General features: G+C 37.9%; 1 protein-coding gene across 1 annotated transcript in view; it reads left to right on the top strand.

Annotated features, from left to right (window-relative positions):
- The window catches only part of SAV1 (salvador family WW domain containing protein 1), a 28,969-nt gene that overhangs the window by 1,688 nt on the left and 5,142 nt on the right, over nt 1-22,139 (top strand). The window contains exons 2-4 of the mRNA XM_012533085.3: nt 1,870-2,313; nt 17,023-17,293; nt 19,989-20,132. Of these exons, the coding sequence (XP_012388539.1) occupies nt 1,870-2,313; nt 17,023-17,293; nt 19,989-20,132 (859 nt within the window). The remainder of the gene's footprint in view (nt 1-1,869; nt 2,314-17,022; nt 17,294-19,988; nt 20,133-22,139) is intronic.

Here is a 22,139-nt window from a genome sequence, read left to right as displayed (position 1 = left end):
TAAAATAGCTTGCAGTTTGCTGCAAATAAAGTTTATTGAACATTACTTGAAATCATGAAATACATTTGCCACACCTTTAAGCAAATAACTTTTGATATAGTACTTTTTTAGTTTCATCAAATGTTGAGCCTTGTTTATTTGGATACTTATTTTTGTCTAGTTAGCTTAGTTAGCTTCTGTTGTATATTAATATGAGTGCTCTCTGATACTGTTAATGAACTAATAAAACGGTCTCCAAATCCAGTTTTCTTCTTGCTATAAAGGTATTTGCTTTCTAACCAGGAATACCTAAGCTATTTAAGTTCTGTGTTCAAAAGTACTGTATCCTGGGCTTCCCTGGTGGCACAGTGGTTAAGAATCCGCCTACCAATGAAAGGGACATGGGTTCGAGCCCTGGTCCGGGAAGATCCCACATGCCGCGGAGCAACTAAGCCCGTGTGCCACAACTACTGAGCCTGTGCTCTAGAGCCCAGGAGCCACAACTACTGAGTCCATGTGCCCCAGCTACTGAAGCCTGTGTGCCTAGAGCTCGTGCTCCACAACAAGAGAAGCCACCAAGATGAGAAGCCCGTGCACTGCAACGAAGACCCAACTCAGCCAAAAATTAAAAAAAAAAAAAAAGTACTGTATCCTTAAAGCCATTGTTCTTCTCTTATCTTCTGTTTTGAGTTATAATTGTTCTTAAAGGAGCCATAGTTTTAGACTTGGCGTTTTTTTGAACTGGTTCAACATTTGTGTGTCTCTTCGAAATGAGATTCTTTTTTTTTTTTTTTTTTAAGATTTTTGGCCGCACCCTGTGGCATATGGGATCTTAGTTCCCGGACCAGGGATGGAACCTGTGCCCTCTGCATTGGAAGGCGGAGTCTTAACCACTGGACCACCAGGGTAGTCCCAGAAATGAGATCTTTTTTATTTTTTAATTTTCATAGTTAAATTTTTAGTTTTTCCATGTTTTGATTACTGTACTACTGCTACATAATTCCAAGAGTAGGAAGGCCAGGTTAATAATATTAAAATCTTTTTAGAGGAATTCACCTTTACATGTTTGGGAATAGCATTATGTTCTGTTTTATTTTTTAAATCGTGTTTGCTTGAAGAAGGGCTTGGGGAATTTTGAAAATGAAGTAAAATCAGCAAAACAAACTGAAATGTTAAGTTATGCTGGTTAACTGTGTATCCATTTGTTAGATCGTTTACATGTTTATTCATGAGTGTTTCATTAATGTGTATTTCATAGTTAAGCTTATTGACGTTTAATCATATCATGTATGGTAGTATGCAGAATACGTCCGATTCTGGCAGAGCTTACATATAACATGTTTATACAAATTATAAATTCATTTGAGTGGGAAGACATCAATCAGCCTCAATTTTTAAATACCCAGGGACTTCCCTGGTGGCGCAGTGGTTAAGAATCCGCCTGCCAATGCAGGGGACGCGGGTTCGAGCCCTGGTCCGGGAAGATCCCACATGCCTCAGAGCAACTAAGCCTGTGCGCCACAACTACTGAGCCTGCGCTCTAGAGCCCGCGTGCCACAACTACTGAAGCCCATGTGCCTAGAGCCCGTGTTCTGCAATGAGAAGCCACTGCAATGAGAAGCCTGCACACCGCAACCAAGAGTAGCCCCCGCTCGCCGCAACTAGAGAAAGCCTGCACGCAGCAATGAAGACCCAACGCAGCCATAAATAAATAAACAAACAAACACAAATACTTTCCTAAAATTTTAAATTGTGTTTTCTTAAGTCCAAATTTTAAATTGTGTTTTCTTAAGTCCATTGAAATTTTTCATTTTGGGGTGATAGATATAAATGAACAACTTTTGAAAAGTGTATTACTTACTGGTCATTTTACTCTTTGTTCTGTTATAGATCTTATGCCTTCATTTATCCGGCATGGTCCAACAATTCCAAGACGAACTGATATCTGTCTTCCAGATTCAAGCTCTAATGCCTTTGCAGCTTCTGGAGATGGAATAGTTTCAAGAAACCATAGTTTCCTTAGAACTCCAATTCAAAGAACACCTCATGAAATAATGAGAAGAGAAAGCAACAGATTATCTGCACCTTCTTACCTTGCCAGGAGTCTAGCAGATGTCCCTAGGGAATATGGCTCTTCTCAGTCATTTTTAACAGAAGTTAATTTTGCTGTTGAAAATGGAGACTCTGGTTCCCGATATTATTATTCAGATAATTATTTTGATGGTCAGAGGAGGCGCCCACTTGGAGATCGAGCACACGAAGACTATAGATATTATGAATACAACCATGATCTCTTCCAAAGAATGCCACAGAATCAGGGGAGGCATGCTTCAGGTAACTTAAAATTAGTTTGTATTTAGGTTTATTAACACTTCATTAAAAAGATGTTCTTTTTCTAGATTTTCTTGGGAAGCTAACAGATACTCCTAGAGAACTACTACTCCATTTTGCCAGTCTTGCTAAGCCTGCTTGCAAATAATTATTAACCTACATGGAGGGAAAGAATTTTGTGTCCATTAACTCACCTAATTATTTTGTAAAAACTTGATACGTATCTGAATTCTATCTAGACTGTTAACAGTATGAACCTTGAAAACTTAGAGAGATTTTAATGTCTGTAGTTGGATTGAATCTATGTTTAGATTTAGTAGAATGGGACGGTTAGGGATTCAGAGAAACTGGACTTAAACCTGGGAAAGGAAAGGCAAATAAGAATTGCGCATGGTAGGTGATACCACGGGCAACTGCATCATTACTTAGCTAACACTTGCACTGTTTCTTTTTTAACAGAACTGTTTTTGTAGTTAAAGAATTATTTCCCTAGTTTAAAAAGACTTACTGTCAAATGATTAATTGTGTGTTAAGTGTGTCTTTTTGTTGTTGTGCTTTTTGCAATGAGCAAAAATATTTGCCATATAATTTTCAAAAATCTGCTCTCTATATTTCCTGACTTTGGGATAATTTTCCTGACAGGGAGCAGAAGAGATAGGAGAAATGCACAGTTTTACTTTATTCCTAAAGTACTAGATTACACTAGGTAAACTGAAGCAAGCTGAAAATTAAACTTTTTAATCTGATTGTTTTTTTTTCCTAGTAAGTTGTAGGCTTTAAATTTTGGCAGGATAAAAATAAAAAATACATGAGACATTTACTTTTTTAGCCCATGAAACTTCAAATAAAGTGACTTAAAAACAGTTTGGTGTATGAGCGTTTTGAGTGTAGAAAACATTTCATTCACTTAGTATTAATCATTTATGTGTCTATCATTTTCCCTTTTGGTATCTGACTTCTGGTACCTTATTTGGGAGAACAAAACCAATATATGAAAAATGATGATAGACAGTTGTTATACTATGTGGTACTGACTGAGTGCGATAGGGAGCCAGAAGAGAGAGAGATCAGGGTAGGCTAGAATACTTAGAGAATGGTCCATGGAAGAGGTGGGACCTGAACTATTTTTCTTTGCGCTTGGACTGTAGATTGACACGGGATATAGGAAGGACATTTTAGGTGAAATAATCAGTGAAAACAGCAGACATGTAAATCCAAGTAACTGTGTAATTCTGTCTAATTTGAAGAAATAAGTTGTAAGATGGAGTGGAGATTAGTGATGCAACAACAGGCTGTAGGATTTAAACTCGAGTCAAGCAGAAGCCATTGCAGATTTCAAAAGGACAAGATTTTCATTTTATGAAAGCAGTGTTCAAGATTAGTTTACTAGCTGTACTCAGGATAGGTTGCTAGAGAAAAGAGAACCTCAGGTACCAGTGGTAGTGCAAATCTATGATGCTTTTGGAGGAAAAATGAGACTTAATTATGGTTTGGGGAGAAAGTAAATCACTGAAGTTTTGAAAATAGTATGGAACAGTTGGCAAGAGCAGCTTATTTTGTGAAAGCTGACATTCAAGTCTCACTGGGATATTGAAGAGGAGAGGTTTTCTAGGCATATAGAAATACTGTAATGAAAATAGGTGAGAGCCTTTTTTGTTTTTAAATTCTAGGTTAAAGGATTAGACAGTTGCATACTTCAGTGTTTCTTTTGGCTATTTCTGATATCGTGTCGCTTTTTTTGTTGTTGTTGCGGTACACGGGCCTCTCATTGCTGTGGCCTCTCCCATTGCGGAGCACAGACTCCAGACGCGCAGGCTCAGCGGCCACGGCTCAATGGCCCAGCCGCTTCGCGGCATGTGGGATCTTCCCAGACCGGGGCACGAACCCGTGTCCCCTGCATCGGCAGGCAGACTCGCAACCACTGCGCCACCAGGGAAGCCCTATTGTGTAGTTTTAAACCTCAGAAGTGATTTGTTATCCAATCAAAATAGTATGTTTTAAAAATAAAGTTCATTTTTATATATTTTTTAGAGTAATACCTGCTTATTATCGGAAATTTGCAAAATGCAGAAAAGTAAAGGTAAAGCACTCATTATGCCAGAGATTCTTTGTATTTAGTTATTTCCTTCATCTTTTTCCATGACATTTCTTTTTAACATTGTCGTGATTATACTCTGTACAGTTTCATATCCTTGCTTTTTTACTTTAATGAGTTTCTGAATGTTAAACACTATTTATATGTAGTTTCAAAGCTCCATAGATTTCCATTTGGTGCATGTCTTATGGTTAATATTTTAAATGTTAATGAGGATTTGACCTAGGCTGGGGACATTTGGAAAGGGGCGAAGTGAGACGCATCTGCATTGATGGGCCTTGGCCAATAATGGGTATTGAGGGATGAGGGAAAGAGAAGAGTCAGATAGGATTAGCAAAGCACCTGACTGTATAAGAGGTGCTCTAAAAATAAATGGTTGAATAAGTGAATGGATCCACAGATTTCAAGTCTGGAGTCTTAAGACATTTTTGGTAGCCAAGGGGTAGTGGGAATAATAGCTTATAACAATCTTTTTCATTAATACAGATTGCTGTTCTTCGTACTTACGTTTCCCATGTATATTTATGTTGCAACCATCACTGATAGCTCATGACACTTTTATGCCTGAAGTATGAAGAATTAATGATACCAGGTTAAAAATCTTATTTTAAAATTCTGATTCACAAAATATCTTTGAGGAAATACTGTAAAAACTAAATTTCTACGGATCCTCTCTTAGAACCCTTTTTATGCAATTTGATATAGTTTTTGTAATTTTAATGACAGACTTTAAAACAGCTTTCCCCAGTCATATTTTAGAAATAAATAAAATACAAGTTAATTGGATACTTTTTCAAATTAAAGAATGTCATTTAAAAAAAGATTTGCACTTATTACGACAGTGATACATGCTTGAGAAATTTCACTTAACATTAATTTATATCAGGGCAATAAGATTAATGTTTTACCTTTCAGAAAAAAACGGAACTTCTTTGCAGGGATCTCCTAAGTGGCAGGGAAGGATTAACAACCCAATTATTAACCAAACAGAAAAGCCTAACAGCTGTCTTTTCCAGAAGAAAAACAATCTGAATATGAGACAATAGCTGGAAGTTTCTTGAATTCATCTTGAAAAGACTTGAAACTTCTTATATTTTCCAGATTTATGCTGGAGAGAGTTCAGGGAATTTGAATGAATGGAAAGGAGAAAGTAAGTTTGTGGGAGAGTAAGGATGTGCTGTAGACAGATTTATTTTTACAAGGTTTAAATTTCGATTTGTTACTAATGTAATCATAAAAAAGGTATGAAAGAAAATAGTTTTGTAATGACTTGACAGTAGTAATTCCTGCCAATTAGTTATTACTTAGACTTTTAAGAAACGCCTTATCTCAGGGGTTAATTTCATCTTACTGTATTTAGCAGAAGTACAAAAAACAAGTTGTATAATATCTTAACGGGTTTTACGGCCTAGCACGTTCTACATTTAGCTGTGAAATTTGACCTTTAACATTTTGGCCTACAGGCAGTTACTGTATGTGCCAGAGGAAGGAATTCTGCTGTTAACAGGAAGTCTTTAGTTGGAATACTAAAGGCAGATTGAATTCCTTTGTTCTGCTCCTAACTAATTTAGTTCTATGCAATTGTAAGTAACAAACTTTTAACTTTTATTTTTAAAGACAGCTAAAGAAATCAAGTAATAAAGATCAATTAAAAAGTTCCAGGCCTTACCAAAAAAAAAAAAAAAAAAAATTACTGGAGTTGTGTTTGCTCCAGGAAATGCATAAGTATTAGTTAACCAGAATCTTCTTTTGAGGAAGTGTTAATAATCCTTAGGAGCACAACTTTATTTGTAGTTATTTTGGAGAGGAGGAAAAAAAGCAGTTGGTTTAGTTTATTTTTATCAGCATCTTGATTATAACATTGTCTGTAATGTTTAGTATTACCCTGGAGGTTGTAACCTTCATTAGAATTCCATATTCTATTTTATTCTCTGTAGCCACTTCAAGGAAACTAGAATTTTTGAGCTTGTCTCTAAGGACAGATCTTGTAGGTATCTGCCACTTTTGTAGGACAGTAAGTTCTTTGGAGGCATATCTAGTGAAAGCTTGGTGGAGAGACAAAGTAATACTTTATCTGTGTCTTTGGGAAATCATGTATGTAGCTTATTAATGTTCTAGTTTATTTTATGTAAGTGGAAGGTGCTTGTGCCATTAATTCCTGCAAATGGAAGTTATTTTGAAGATTATGAATGCCACTCATTCTTTTCTGGGACTAATAATTGAAATTATGGAAAACTATTTTTTCCCTTGTAGCTCAGAAACAAGTTCAGAATTATAGATTGCATTTTCTTTTATTAGTGGCAGTCATATTTTCTTTGAAGAATTACAGTTGATCTTTTGGGGTAAGATTACGTGGTTGGTAATAAATTTGTCATTTGACCTTATATCATCTGTGTGGCCTTTGGTAAAATAACTTACTTGTTGAACCTTTGTTTCCTCATCTGTAAATTGGTAATGATACCACTACCTCATAGCGCTGATTGAGTATGAAATAGTACATATGGAAAGGGCCAGGGACAGAGTAGACATTCATAATTGTTAGTGCTCATGTTTTTTGTAAGGTATCATATGCTCTTGTATGCTTTTTCCAGATTTGGCATGTTTGGTTATTGAAGTTTCAGCTTTCTAACTGAACTTAAGAGTGGAGGTCTGGTGTGTTAGAGCTTGATATAGCTTTTTTTTTTTTAAGTCTGCTAGACTTATTTTATTACTGATAATATTTTATGTTTTAGATTGGTGGTTTCCAGTCTTTTTGTACAGTACATTCATCTCTCACTAGTTTTATAGAATTATCCAAATAATAGTTTGAAAAAAATTTAGTGCACATGGCAGCTTCAGAAAGTGGGGGGGTGGTTTGTCATTGAAACTAAATAAACTGTCATTGAAACTAACTAAAAAGGTTAGGAATCATGGTTTCACATGGCATTGGTAAAGCTGATGAGCCTATTTGGGACTTTGTGGACTTCATGGCTCCCTTATCAATAACTTGCAAGGTTTAGTTCCTGGACACAGAGGTTTTACAGAGAGGTCTTTGTGTTTCCTCTAAACGTGAATTTCAAGTTTATCATGGTTTAAAATCTGCTGTTTGGTACCTACTATTGTTTACATGTAACAGTACATGTGTTTCTAGATTTAGGCAAGTTCAGTATATGGAAATTTGGATTTTCTAAGCAGATGAATGAAATTGTCACAAACTCTCTAAGCCTGTACAGTTTTAAATTACTATAATAGCTTTTTGTTTTTAACGCTACATTTAGAAATCTGTGTGTTTCCAGGGGGACCTCTGTTGGGCCCGAATGTTATGGGTCTTATCAATAACTCAATATGAGTACATTGAATTGATTATAATTCTTTTAAAAAATTGCTATCCTTGGTTGTGGCTAGTACTACAACATTTTTAGTGATGGAAGTATGAGAAAGTATAAAGCCACTGCATGCTTGAACAGCGTGATTTTAGTTATTTGCTATGTGTTTGTCTTTAGTACATTGGCTTATTTCTTTTCTCTTTAAATATTTTCTCTTTAAGTACTGAAGTTGCTTAAGCTACACTTACTAAATAAACGTTCAGTTGCAGGTGACAGAAGCCAAAGTCAGTTTCACCAAAAGACTTGTTAGCTTTGTTTTGTTTTATAGTCACCATATGTTTTAGAAATGTATGCCTTTCTTCCCAAAAGGTACTGAGCAAGAGTGATTTTGTTTTCTTTCTTGCATTTTCCGTTCTGCCAGAGTACTTCATAGGTGGCGTTGTGTACATTCTATTGCATCAGTTCCAGACACACATAATGACTGATTTCTCTTTTTGTGATATTAAATTTTGTTATGGGATCAGAAGTCATACCAATTCATCATCATGATGTTGTCCATCAGCTTTTCACCTATTGATTTGGAAGCCATTAATCATTATTGGCTAGATCCAATATTGCTATTCATATAAGACAGGATAAATGGTAGATCTTTTCCTTTACTTACTATTTTTCAGAATAGTCAGTTGATACCCTAACCACCTCCAGAGGTAACCAATGAGGTTTATTTTTTTAGTGTCTTTATGAACTCGAGGATTTAAAAAAAATTAAATACCAAGCTTTATTTGGATTTCACCAGCTTTTTCCTTAATACTCATTTTCTGTTACAGGATCCAGTGCAGAGTGCCACATTACATTTAGTTGTCATATTTCCTTAGTGTTCTTTGGTGTATGACAATTTCTTAGTCTTGTCTTTTTTCTTTTTTTTTTTTTTTTTGCGGTACGCGGGCCTCTCACTGTTGTGGCCTCTCCCGTTGCGGAGCACAGGCTCCGGACGCGCAGGCTCAGCGGCCATGGCTCACAGGCCCAGCCGCTCCGCAGCATGTGGGATCTTTCCGGACCGGGGCACGAACCCGTGTCCCCTGCATCAGCAGGCGGATTCTTAACCATTGCGCCACCAGGGAAGTCCATGGGGCAACATTTTTTTGAATGTTCTTTTTTAATCAACTTTGTACCTTTTTGCCCCTTTAATTTTTTTAATAGAATTGATGTTGTGCTGTCCTAATTATACATTATTGAATAATTAGGGTTTTTCTCTGCCAGTTATTTGAAATTGGCTCCTGTGGTTGCGAGGGGTGTAAGGGGTTGTGTAGGGAAAAGGAAGAATTACCAGGGTAGTGTTTTGGGCTACTTGGTTTTGCGCAGTGCTGTGTTCTTATTTCCACTTCTTTCTTTACTGTTCTTCTAGCCCAGCTGCTTTTGGCAGTTTTTGTATGTATATTAGATTTAGGGATTATACCTCTCTAATTTTTTTTGAAGTCTAGTTGGTTTACAGTATTGTGTTAGTTTCAGGTGTACAGCATAGTAATTCATTTTTTGCAGATTGTATTCCACTATAGGTTATTATAAGATACTGGGTATAATTCCCTGTGCTATACAGTAAATCCTTGTTGCTTATCTATTTTATATGTAATAATTTGTAACCGTTAATCCCATACTCTTGATTTGTCCCTCCCTTCCCCTTTTGGTAACCGTAAGTTTGTTTTCTATGTCTGTGAGTCTGTTTCTGTTTTGTGTATAGACTCATTGTATTATTTTTTAGATTCTACAAATAAATGATATCATATAGTATTTGTCTTTGATTTATTTCACTAAGCATAATAATCTCTATCCATATGTTGCTGCAAATGGCAATATTTCATTCTTTTTTAGAGCTGAGTAATATTCCATTGTGTGTGTATGTGTGTGTGTATATATGTGTGTGTATACATATATATATGTATACACACACATATATACACCATATCTTCTTAAGCCAATCTGTTGATGGGCACTTGAGTTGATTCCATGTCAACTATTGTAAATAGCGCTGCTATAAACATTGGAGTGCATGTATCTTTTCGAGTTAGAGTTTTCCTCTTTTCCAGATATATGCCCAGGAGTGGAATTGCTGGATCATATGCAACTTTATTTTTAGTTTTTTAAGGAATCTTCATACTGTTTTCCATAGTGGCTGCACCAATTTACATGCTTACCAACAGTGTAGGAGGGTTCCCTCTTCTCCACACCCTCTCTGGCATTTATTACTTGTGGACTCTTTAATGATGGCCATTCTGATCAGTGTGAGGTGATGCCTCATTGTAGTTTTGATTTGCATTTCTCTAATAATTAGCAACATTGAGCATCTTTTCATGTGCCATCTGTATGTCTTCTTTGGAGAAATGTCTACTTAGGTCTTCTGCTCACTTTTTGATTGGGTTATTTGTTTTTTTAACATTGAGTTATGTAAGCTGTTTGTATATTTTGGATATTAACCCCTTGTTGGTTGCATTGTTTGCAAATATTTCCTCCCATTCCATTGGGTTGTCTTTTCATTTTGTTTATGGTTTCCTTTGCTGTGCAAAAGCTTGTAAGTTTGATTCGGTCCCATTTATTTGTTTTTGCTTTTTTTTTTTGCCTTGGGGACTGATCTAAGAAAATACTGCTACGATTTATGTCAAAGAATGTTTTGCCTATGTCATCTTCTAGGAGTTTTATGGTGTTATGTCTTAAATTTAGGTCTTTAAACCATTTTGAGTTTATTTTTCTATATGGTGTGAAGGAATGTTTTAATTTCATTGTTTTACATGTAGTTGTCCAGCTTTCCCAGTGCTGCTTGTTGAAAGAGACTGTCTTTTCTCCATTGTATATCCTTACCTCCTTTGTCATAGAATAATTGACTGTAGGTGAGTAAGTTTATTTCTGGGCTTTCTATTCCATTCCGTTGATCTATGTGTGTCTTTTTGCACCAGTACCATGCTGTTTTGATTACTGTAGCTTTGAAGTATAGTCTGAAGGCTGGGAGACTGATACCTCCAGCTTTGTTCTTTTTCTCAATATTGCTTTGGCAACTCTGGGTCTTTTGTGGTTCCATATAAATTTTAAAATTATTTGTTCTCATTCTGTGAAAAATGTCATGGGTGTTTTGATAGGGATTGCATTAAATCTACAGACTGCTTTGGTAGTATGGCCATTTTAACAATATTCTTCCAGTTTAAGAGCATGGAATATCTTTCCATTTCTTCGAATCCTCTTCAGTTTCCTTTATCAGTGTTTTGTAGTTTTCAGCATATAGGTCTTTAACCTCCTTGGTTAAGTTTATTCCTAGGTTTTTTTGTTTTTGTGTTTGTTTTTTTGGGGTGAGGTTTTAAATGGAATTGTTTTTATCTTAACTTTCTCTTTCTGATATTTCATTATTAGTGTATAGAAACGCAACAGATTTCTGTATATTAATCTTGTATCCTGCTGCCTTGCTGAGATCGTTTATTTGTTCTAATAGTTTCTGTGCAGAGATTTTAGGGTTCTCTATATAGAATATCCTATCTGTGAATAGTGACAGTTTTACCTTTACCCTTCCAATTTGGATACCTTTTATTTCTTTTTCTTGTCTGATTGCTGTGGCTAGGGCTTCCAATATTGTATTAAGTAGAAGCAGGGAGAGTGGGCATCCTTGTCTTGTTCCTGAATTTAGTGGAAAGGCTTTCAGCTCTTCACTGTTGAGTATTATGTTGGCCATGGGTTTGTCATAAGTGGCTTTTATTGTGTTGAGACATGTTCTCTCTATACCCACTTTGCTGAGTTTTTATCATAAATTGTTGTGGAATTTTGTCAATAGTTCTTTCTGCATCTGTTGAGATGATGATATAGTTTATATTCTTCAACTTGTTAACGTGGTGTGTCACATTGATTAATTTGCAGATATTGAACCATTCTTGCATCCCTGGGATAAATCTCACCTGGTCATGATGTATGAGCCTTTTAATGTATTGTTGAATTTGATTTTTATATTTTGTTGAGGATTTTTGCATCTATGTTTATTAGTGATATTGGCTTGTAATTTTTTTGTGGTGTCTTTGGTTTTGGTATCAGGGTGATGCTGGTATTGTAGAATGATTTCATGATCATTCCTTCCTGTTCAATTTTTGGAATAGTTTGAGAAGGATAGGTGTTAACTCTTCTGTAAATGTTTGGTAGAGTTCTCTTGTGCAACTGTCTGGTCCTGGTCTTTTGTTTTTTGGGAGTATTTTTTATCAGTGATTCAGTTTCATTACTAGTAATTGGTCTGTTTGTATCTTCTATTGAATATTTCTTCCTGGTTCCATCTTGGGAGATCGTGCATTTCTAGGAATTTGTACATTTCTTCTAGGCTGTCCATTTTATTGATGTGTAATTATCCATATTAATCTACGATCCTTTGTATTTCTATGATATTTGATGTAACTTTTCCCTTTTTTTCCTGATTTTATTGACGTTAGCCCTCTCTCTTTTTCTCTTGATGAATCTGGCTAAAGATTTATCAATTTTTCTTACCTTTTCAAAGAACCAGCTCTTAGTTTCATTGATCTTTCCTATTGCTTTTTTTTTGCGATACGTGGGCCTCTCACTGCTGTGGCCTCTCCCGTTGCGGAGCGCAGGCTCTGGACACACAGTCTCAGCAGCCATGGCTCACGGGCCCAGCTGCTCCGTGGCATGTGGGATCCTCCTGGACCGGGGTAGGAACCCGTGTCCCCTGCATCGGCAGGCGGCCTCTCAACCACTGCGCCACCAGGGAAGCCCATTTCCTATTGCCTTTTTAGTCTCTATTTCATTTATTTCTTCTCTGTCCTTTATGATTTCTTTCCTGTTAGTAACTTTGGGTTTTGTTCTTTTTTCCTAGTTCCTTTAGGCATAAGGTTAGATTGTTTATGTGAGATTTTTCTTGTTTCTTGAGGTAGTCTTGTATTGCTATAAACTTCCTTCCCTTCCTCTTTTGTTCTCTTCTCTTGTGATTTGATGACTAACTTTAGTGTTGTGTTTGGATTCCTTTTTCTTTTTTGTGTGTGTATCTATTGTAGATTTTCGGTTTGTGGTTACTATGAGGTTTGATATAGCAGTCTATATATAAACAAGATTGTTTTAAGTTGCTGGTCTTTTAATGTCAAATGCATTTCTAATACCCTGCATTTGTGTTCTCCTTTTCTCACAATTGCTGGTTTCGATATACTTGTATGTGAATGATTTTCTAGCTTTACTGTATGTTTGCCTTTACCCGTGAGCTTTTCCATTCATAATTTTCTTGTTTCTAGTTGTGGTCTTTTCTGCTTAGAGAAGTTCTTTTAGCATTTGTTGCAAAGCTGGTCTGGTGGTGCTGAATTCTCTTAGCTTTTGTTTGTCTGTAAAGCTTTTCATTTCTCCATCAAATTTGAATGAGAGCCTTCCTGGGTAGAGTATTCTTGGTTGTAGTTTCTTCTCTTTCATCACTTTTAGTATATCATGCCACTTCATTTTGGCCTGCAAAGTTTCTGCTGAGGAATCAGCTGATAACATTATTGGAGTTCCCTTGTATGTTTTTTTTGTCACTTTTCTCTTGTTTTAATATTTTTTCTCTTTAATTTTTGTCAGTTTGATTACTGTGTGACTCCGTGTGTTCCTTCTTGGGTTTTTACTGCCTGGGACTCTCTGTACTTCCTGGACTTCGGTGACTGTTTCCTTTCCCGTGTTAGGGAAGTTTTCATCTATTATCTCTTCAAATATTTTCTCAGGTCCTTTCTCTTCTCTTCTCCTTCTAGGACCCCTATAATGTGAAAGTTGGTGTATTTAATGTTGTCTCAGAGGTCTCTTAGACTGTCTTCTTTTCATTTTTGTTTTCTTTATTCTGTTCTGTGGCAGTGATTTCCACCATTCTGACTTCCAGGTCACTTATCCATTCTTCTGCCTCAGTTATTCTTCTATTGGTTCCTTCTAGTGTTTTTTTTTCGTTTCAGTTATATATTGTTCATGTCTGTTTGTCTGTTCTTCAGTTTTTCTAGGTCTTTAGTAAACATTTCCTACATCTTCTCAATCCTTGCCTCCATTCTTTTTCCAAGATCTTGGATCATCTTCACTATCATTCTGAATTCTTTTTCCCGTAGGTTGGCTATCACCATTTCACTTAGTTGTTCTTCTGCGGGTTTCATCTTGTTCCATCATCTGGGACCTAATCCTCTGCCATCTCCTTTTGTCTAACTTCCTGTGATTGCTGTTTCCTTTCCACAGGCTGCAGGATGGTAGTTCTTGCTTCTGCTGTCTGCCCTCTCATGGGTGAGGCTGTCTAAGAGGCTTGTGCAGGCTTCCTGGTGGGAGGGGCTGGTTCCTGCCCAGTGGTGGGTGGAGCTGGGTCTTATCCCTCTGGTGGGAAGGGCTGTGTGTGCTCAGGGAGACTTTTCAGCCACTTGTCTGCTAATGGGTGGGGCTGTGTTCCTGCCCTGTTGCATGTTTGGCCTGAGGTAACCCCAGCACTGGAGCCTACAGGCTGTAGGGTAGGGCTAATGGCAACCTCCAAGAGGGCTCACACCAATGCATACTCCCCGGATCTGCTGCTGCCAGTGTCTTTGTCCCTGCCATGAGCCACAGCCACCCGCCACCTCCGCAGGAGATCCTCCAGTACTAGGCAGGTAGGTCTGGCCCTGTCTCATATGGGGTCACTGCTTTGTTCCCCTGGGTCCTGGTGAGCACGAGACTTTTTGTGTACTCTCCAAGAGTAGAGCTTCTGTTTCCCCCAGTCCTGTGGAAGTCCTGCGATCAAACCCCTCTATGTCTTTTGGTTGGAGTGTTTAGTCCATTTACATTTATAGATATGTACTTATTGACATTTCTTAATTGTTTGGGGGGTTGTTTGTAGTTCCTTTTGTTCTCTTCTTATGTCATTTGATGACTATTTTTAGTGTTATATTTGGGTTCTTTTTCTTTTTTGTGTATTTATTATAGATTTTTGGTTTGTGGTTACCATGAGGTTTATATATAGCCATATATATGTGTGTGTATATATATGTGGTTAAGTTGGTGATCTCTTAAGTTCAAATGCATTTTAACAACCCTGCATTTTTACCCCTCCCCCCGATATTTACCGGTTTTGTCATGTTTTACTTCTTTTTGGTTTGTGTATCCCTTAACTTCTTATTGTGGATATAGATGATTTTATTACTTTTGTCTTTCAACCTTCCTAATAGCTTTATACTTGGTTTTCTGTTGGGCAGAGCCATGTCCCAGGGTCCCTGGCTATAGGGCCCTGTGGGGTCCTGGAGCTGGTGTTGGCCCGCAGGTAGGTGGGGCTGGTTCCTTATACAGCTGTCGGCATGGTCCTGGCAGTCCCGGAGCTTGTGTTGGACCACTGGTTGGTGGGACCAGATCCCAGGTTGGCTGCCTAAATTGGCTTAAGGTGTCCCAGATCTGGTTTTGGCCTGCTGGTGGATGGTGCCAGGGCCCAGGGGGTCCTGGGGCTGGTGCCATCCTGCTGGTGGGTGGGTTGGGTCCTGACAAGCCAGGCTGCAGGGCTGTGGTGGTCCTAGGGCTGATGTCTGCCTGCTGGCAGATGGGGCCGGGGCTCAGGGGATCCAGGGGCTGGTGCCCACCGACCAGTTGGTGAAACCAGGTTCTGGGACTAGTGCCAACTCACTGGTGAGCGGAGCTAGGTCCTGGGGTCTCTGACTACAGGGCCCTGGGGGTCCTAGAGTTGTTTGTCAGCTTGCTGGTGGGCAGGTTCAGGTCCCAGGGGGTTCTGAAGCCAGTGCCTGCCCACTCGTGGTTGGAGCCAGGTTCTGAGTTATCTGGCTGCGGGGTCCTGGGGATTGGACTAGTGCTGGTGCCCTGGTGTGTGGGTCTTGGTACTAGGCCGTCTGGTGAACAGGGGCATATCCTGGAGTGGCTGCGGTCACAGGGGGTTTTAAGGCAGATGGCCTGCTGGTGAGTGGGGCTGTGTCCCAGCTGGGCTAATTGCTTGGCTTGACCTGTTGTGTCCCAATACTGGTGCCCATAGGCTGGTGGGCAAGACCAGGTTCTGGTGCTAATAAGTTAGAGGGAGAATTCCAAAACAGTGCTTGCCAGCACCCAGTGTCTTTGTGGTGGTAGAAGAAGCTCCCAAAATGTCTGCCACAAGTGTCTGTGTCCCCAGGGTCAGCTCCAGTTTCCTCCTGCCTCTCTGGGAGGCTCTCTAAGATTAGCAGGTGGGTCTGACCCAAGCTTCTTTAAAATTATTGCTTCTGCCCTGGGTCCCGGAGTGTCTGAGGTTTTGTGTGTGCCCTTTAAGAGTGGAGTCTTTATTTCTCACAGCCCTCCAGCTCTCCTGAAAGTGAGCCCTGCTGGCCTACAAAGACAAAGGTTCTGGGGGCTTGTCTTCCTGGACAAGGTCCTTCCTGGTGTAGGACCCCTGGGTTGGGGAGCCCAGTGTGGGACCTGGGCCCCCTTGCTTCTTGGGGAGAATCTCTACAGTTGTAATTATCCTCCTGTTTGTGGGTCGCCCACGTGGGGGTAAGGTTCTTGACCATACTGTGTTTCCACCTTTCCTGTAAGTCTTGTTGTGGTTCCTTCTTTGTATTTTTAGTTGTAGAAGATCTTTTCTGCTGGTTTCTAGTCTTTCTCATCAATAGTTCCTCTGTAAATAGTTGTAATTTTGGTGCGCCCAAGGGAAGAAGCAAGCTCAGGGTCTTCTTATTCCACCATCTTGACCACACCCATTTCATTTCTTTCGTCATTGTTTTGTAGTTGTCAGCATACAGATCTCACAATTTTTTTTGTTAGATTGATGTGTAAATATTTAATTTTTGGGAGCTAAGTGGTATAACTTATTTTTAATTGTTGTTAGTATAGAGATATTAAATTGATTTTTGTATGTTGACCTTATACTGTGTTATCTTGGTAAACTTACTTAATAGTTTTATAGTACAGCCAGGTTATTTTTAAGAAATTACAAACTGGGAATAGTTTTATAAGTTCATTTTTGCTGTTTTAGATGAAATGTCAAATCTTAAATCTTGAATGAGGTGAATTTTTCTGTTCCTCACTTTTTCTTAAGCAGTATACGTATAATATTTACTTATTAGCTTTGTTAGTAGTTAAATATTTGTATGGCCTGGTGATGGAAGCATCAACCAAAAAAGCCTGATTTCAAAGAGGGAGCCTAGTTTCTCTCTTCTTTTGTAATTAAATAATAGTAACACTGGCTAGTTTTATGAAAAATTTTATTTGCAACAGTAAAATCATGATTTTTTTTAACAGGAAGAGTACGATTGGGATAGTTAATTTTGTAAGTGTTTTTCATATGGCATATTTTTTGGCTATGAATAATTGTCCTATTTCTTCTCTTTTTCTCTTTCTTCTCAGGTATTGGGAGAGTTGCTGCTACATCTTTAGGAAATTTAACTAACCATGGTTCTGAAGATTTACCCCTTCCTCCTGGCTGGTCTGTGGACTGGACAATGAGAGGGAGGAAATATTACATAGATCACAACACAAATACAACTCATTGGAGCCATCCTCTTGAGCGAGAAGGACTTCCTCCAGGATGGGAGCGAGTTGAGTCATCAGAATTTGGAACCTATTATGTAGATCACACAAATAAAAAGGCTCAATATAGGCATCCCTGTGCTCCGAGGTAGACTATCAACTTTATCTTAACTCTTTGTTTTGAAATTGTCTAAAGTTAGATTTTGAACTCATATTTTCATCAAAGAGAAAGATGTCCTGAAGTTTGATTTGAAAACTTTATTTTTCACAGCTTATGAGATTTTTTCCTCTGGACTTATATTTAGTAATGAATGACTTTAATAATTAAAAAACAACTGTTAAACAAACCTCAAAAACAGGATCAATATTCTTATGATCAGATTCTGCTTTAATATGCCAGAATGCTTTTGTTAAAGATACCCAGAAATTAAAGTAAATAAATAGAATATCTGCCTCTTTACATTTAAATTTCTATAAAAAATACACATCTACCTTCTAATGTGTCAGAATATATTTTGAATTTTGTTTTGCTGATTTTATTCAATTTACAGATATTTTATGTTTTTTAACTGTTGCCACACAAGAAAGTGAAGATTATCTATTTTATTTATTTATTTTTGGCTGCATTGGGTCTTCGTTGCTGTGCGTGGGCTTCCTCTATTTGCAGTGAGCGGGGGATACTCTTCATTGCGCTGTGCGGGCTTCTCATTGTGGTGGCTTCTCTTGTTGTGGAGCACGGGCTTTAGGCACGCGGGCTCAGTAGTTGTGGCGCACAGGCTTAGTTGCTCCATGGCATGTGGGATCTTCCCGGACCAGGGCTCGAATCCATGTCCCCTGCATTGGCAGGCGGACTTAACCATTGCAACACCAGTGAAGTCCCTACATTTTAATATTATCACCCAGAAAACTAAGCTTTGTCATTATTGTGCTGTTTTAATCATTTTACATATTTGGATTTTTAATTCAAGTTTGAAAAAGTTTTTTTCCAGTGATTCCATTTAGTGGCACTCAGTGTTCATTGAGCAAGTGAGGTTGTCATCCCTTCAAAAGAACCAAGTCAGACTCTCTGCCTGTGTTGGGCTCTGGCCCCTTTGCCTGCTCTCCTTACCATCTCAGGCAAGCTGCTGCTCTCCCTGGCTTCAATTTGCCGGCCTGTGACATAGGGGTAATTTGTAGCCTCCCTCCCACCTGATCACAACCCTTACCCAAGGGCAGGGATGAGTTCCACGTATTCCTGCTGTGTCCCCGGCACCAAACACAGAGACACACACACACAGGTAGATGTTTTGTTGAATGAATAAATGATAGAAATGCAAAAAAAACCACAAAACCCTAAAAACCCCCAACAAAACGTGGTTACAGTTTGCTGTCACTGGATCTCAGAGGCTTTCTGGTCCATATAACCAGATTTGAGAGTATATTGAGCCTAGTTTTCTGTTTATCATCATTAATTTTATATTGAATATTATTATAGAATTTTATAGTTTACAAAGCATTTTCACAATTAGTTAATTTGCTTCTCTTAGCAACTCTGTAGACTTTAAGCAGGAGAGAATAAACACCTTCCTTAAGCTCAGATAGGTAGTATTAGCATCTGTTTGGTTGTCTGTATTATGCTAATCCTTATACAGAACTCTTGACATATATTAGGTCATTTAATCCTTAGAAGAGTCATTTTTGGTATGAATTTATTCTGGTTTTACAAATAAAAAGGCTAAGGTTTAGAGAAGTGAAGCAGTTTCGCTTACATTCGTGCAGCTTGTAATTGGCCAAACTGAGGTTAACCCGCACACCCCCCAGGGTGTATCTGACTTCGAAGCCTCAGTTCTTTCCCACCTCCCAGTTGTGCTATCAAGGAATATTTCACTTTGCACCTACTTATGAAAGAAGAGTTGAAGATAAAATTCAGTGCCATTTGCACATTGATCTTTAAATTGTTAACTACAGTCTAATCCAACAGTTACTTGAGTCCTGGTTTAGTATTGGAATGATCTTTCCTGATACACACATAAACCTTTATGTTTGGAGGCAGGCTCTTCCAGTTTTATCTCCAAGTCTGGAATAGGCCATTATGGTCTCCGGGAATTCAGTCTTTAACCTTCAAGTGGGTCAGTGCTTTCCTTAGCATCTTCCCATTAAGAGCCCTTACCCCACCTTGCTGTTCTTTCCTTCCCCCCTCCCCCAACTTATAGGCTGTTAGAACTAATTAAAAGCATGGTCTTTTTTTTTTTTTTAAGTCTCTGACTTAAAACAGGTTCTAAAAACAGGTTCTAATCAACCCTAACTCCGATATGCTCTCTTAAGGTGGTAAAAGTAGAAAGGAAATAGTATAGTTATGTGGATATTTCAAGCACAGTACTCACTCCTACTGTAGTACCTGTTCCAAACCCCCTTTTCAGCCTAAAGGAGAAAGAAAATATCCATTCTTATTTTGAGAAAAATTATCAACTTTTCCAGTATAAATTTATAGCTAATTACTAGTTATTACTAAAATTTGATTCTAGTTTTAAGCCTCTGTATAAAGATTATAACTTAGCTCTGACTTTTTTAATAACCTTCTTTAAAGTTGCCCTTGAAAAGAATAAATATCAGCCAGATGAAATCTCTTAAAAATATGTAAAGATTTAGCTTAGTTTTATATCCATCACTAGTGACATACAAGTTTCCAAGAGAAGGTGCATTTTTCTTCCCCTATAGTATGGTTTAAAAAAAAGCCAGATCCTTATGTTTTTTAGGTGGAAGTTTGGGCAAGAGGCACATTGAAAAACACTTAAATATTATTCTTGTATTTCATGTTTTATTTAGGGCCTTTATCCTAATGAACATTGATTGTTTCTTCTTAGTGTACCTCGGTATGATCAACCTCCTCCTGTCACATACCAGCCACAGCAAACTGAAAGAAATCAGTCCCTTCTGGTACCTGCAAATCCTTATCATACTGCAGAAATTCCTGATTGGCTTCAGGTTTATGCTCGAGCCCCTGTGAAGTAAGTGAATTTACAGCACAAATTTTTGTTGAGTGGTGAGTAGAAGCCTGAATGGAGTCTCTGGGCTGCTTAAAGCACACAGCACCATTTTTAAAAAAATATTATTTAAAAGCCCATTGTTATTTAAAGAAGGGATATCACAGCTTATAAAGTTGAAAAGTCATTGATTAGAAATAGAAGTTTTACAAATATTTATTGAATCTTCACTTTCTATTGTGTGCAGACCTAGGCTATTACAGGGATGCAATAAAAAGCTTACATTCTCATAGGGGTAGAATAACTTGTAAATAAGTGATGCAATACCTGTGATAAAAGGAAGGAACCAGGTAAGTCCTAGGTACATAGGTGAATCAAAGCGGGACACAAGGGTGTTGAGGAAATAGTATGTGTGGTGGCTCAAGTTCTGGGAGGAGGTGATCTATGTTCACTGATAGCTTTGTTACCCTGGGAAGGGTGCTTAACTTAGTTTTGTTTTCTGTAAATTGGAGATAATAATAGTACCTTCTCTTAAGGTTATTGAGTATTCAATAAAATAATGCATCTAAAATATGTATCACAGTGTCTTGCACATTGAGAGGGCTTAGTAAATGGTTACTGTTATTATTGTGGGTAAAGGTATAGAATAGTGGTTAAGATCACTCAGGAAGGAAACTGTCTGGAAGGAAAGCGTGATTTCTGTCTCCATCACCTACTTACCGAATGACCTTGGGCAAGTTATTGAACTTAGTTCTAAGTGTTTTTCCTCTACTGAAATACAGGGGATAATAATCTTGTCTACTTTACTTGGTGTGGTGAGGCTTAAAAGTGATCATGCTTTTTTTTTCTTAAATATTTATTTATTTTTGGCTGTACTGGGTCTTAGTTGTGGCATGCAGACTCTAGTTGCAGCATGCATGCGGGATCTAGTTCCCTGACCAGGGATTGAACCCGGGCCCCCTGCATTGGGAGCATGGAGTCCCAGCCACTGGACCACCAGGGAAGTCCCTGATCATGCATTTTAAATCAAATGGCACAGTGGCTGACTTGAGTAAGCCCTTAACAATGGTTTCTTACTATTATGAGTGAGCAAGGAAAGCTGCACCAAAAGGAAAATCCATGCACTAGTTTTTAAAGATGGCTATGAGTTTGCTAGGCTCATTGAGGATATTTGTTGGGTGCCATAGTAGGCACTGTTCTTGGAATATAGTCATGAATAAATGAAATATTTGCCTCAAAGAGCGTCTCTCTTCTGGGAAAACAGAAGTAGGTACTCAGATCAATAATCCAGTGTGGTAAGGATCAGTGACAGTGGTATATACAAAGTGCTGTGATTTCAGAAAAGGGGATGTCTGAAAGTAAATAGTTATTGATAATCCAGTGCTTCCTGTACCATACTGTGCTAAGTTTTTACATATGTTATCTCATATAATCTTCCCAAAACCTATTTTACAGCTGAAAAAAACTCTGCTAAGATCACACAAATATTAAGTGGTAGATTTCAAACCTTTCTCTCTAACTTCAAAGTTCATACTCTTAACTTTTGTCATTACTACTTCTTATTTAATAATAATTATCACTTACTGAGTATTTAAATTCCTGGTACTTTGCTACGTATTTTACACATAATAATTGCATGTACAGTACTGTTAACAATTATATAAGGTGAAATTTTGCAGCCTTACTCTTAATATTCCATTTGTATTTCAAAAACCAAAACTATCAGCACAAAATAGCCCAAAGAAGAGTTTTTAGAAAGTTTAAGATGATTGTACAATGAATTTCGAATAAAATAATTAAATCTTATAAAGTCACTGGTCATTTACTATGAACTATTTGTTAATTCTTGGCCAACATAACATTCCATTACATTCCCTCTGATCTTTTCAGTCTATAAATTCATGGCTGTTGATCTGTGTGGCCTGATGCAGAGAGACAAGATGATATTATGAGGGTTGTAGTCTAAAATCATCAGTTTTTTTTTTCTAAGTCAAATTTAAGCCTTGTCAGTGTAATTTTTAAAAAGGTTTT

This window comes from Orcinus orca, chromosome 2 (assembly GCF_937001465.1).
Source record: "Orcinus orca chromosome 2, mOrcOrc1.1, whole genome shotgun sequence".
Classification (NCBI taxonomy): domain Eukaryota; kingdom Metazoa; phylum Chordata; class Mammalia; order Artiodactyla; family Delphinidae; genus Orcinus; species Orcinus orca.
Note: the sequence above shows the minus strand (reverse complement) of the source record. Positions and strands in the feature narration are given on the sequence as shown.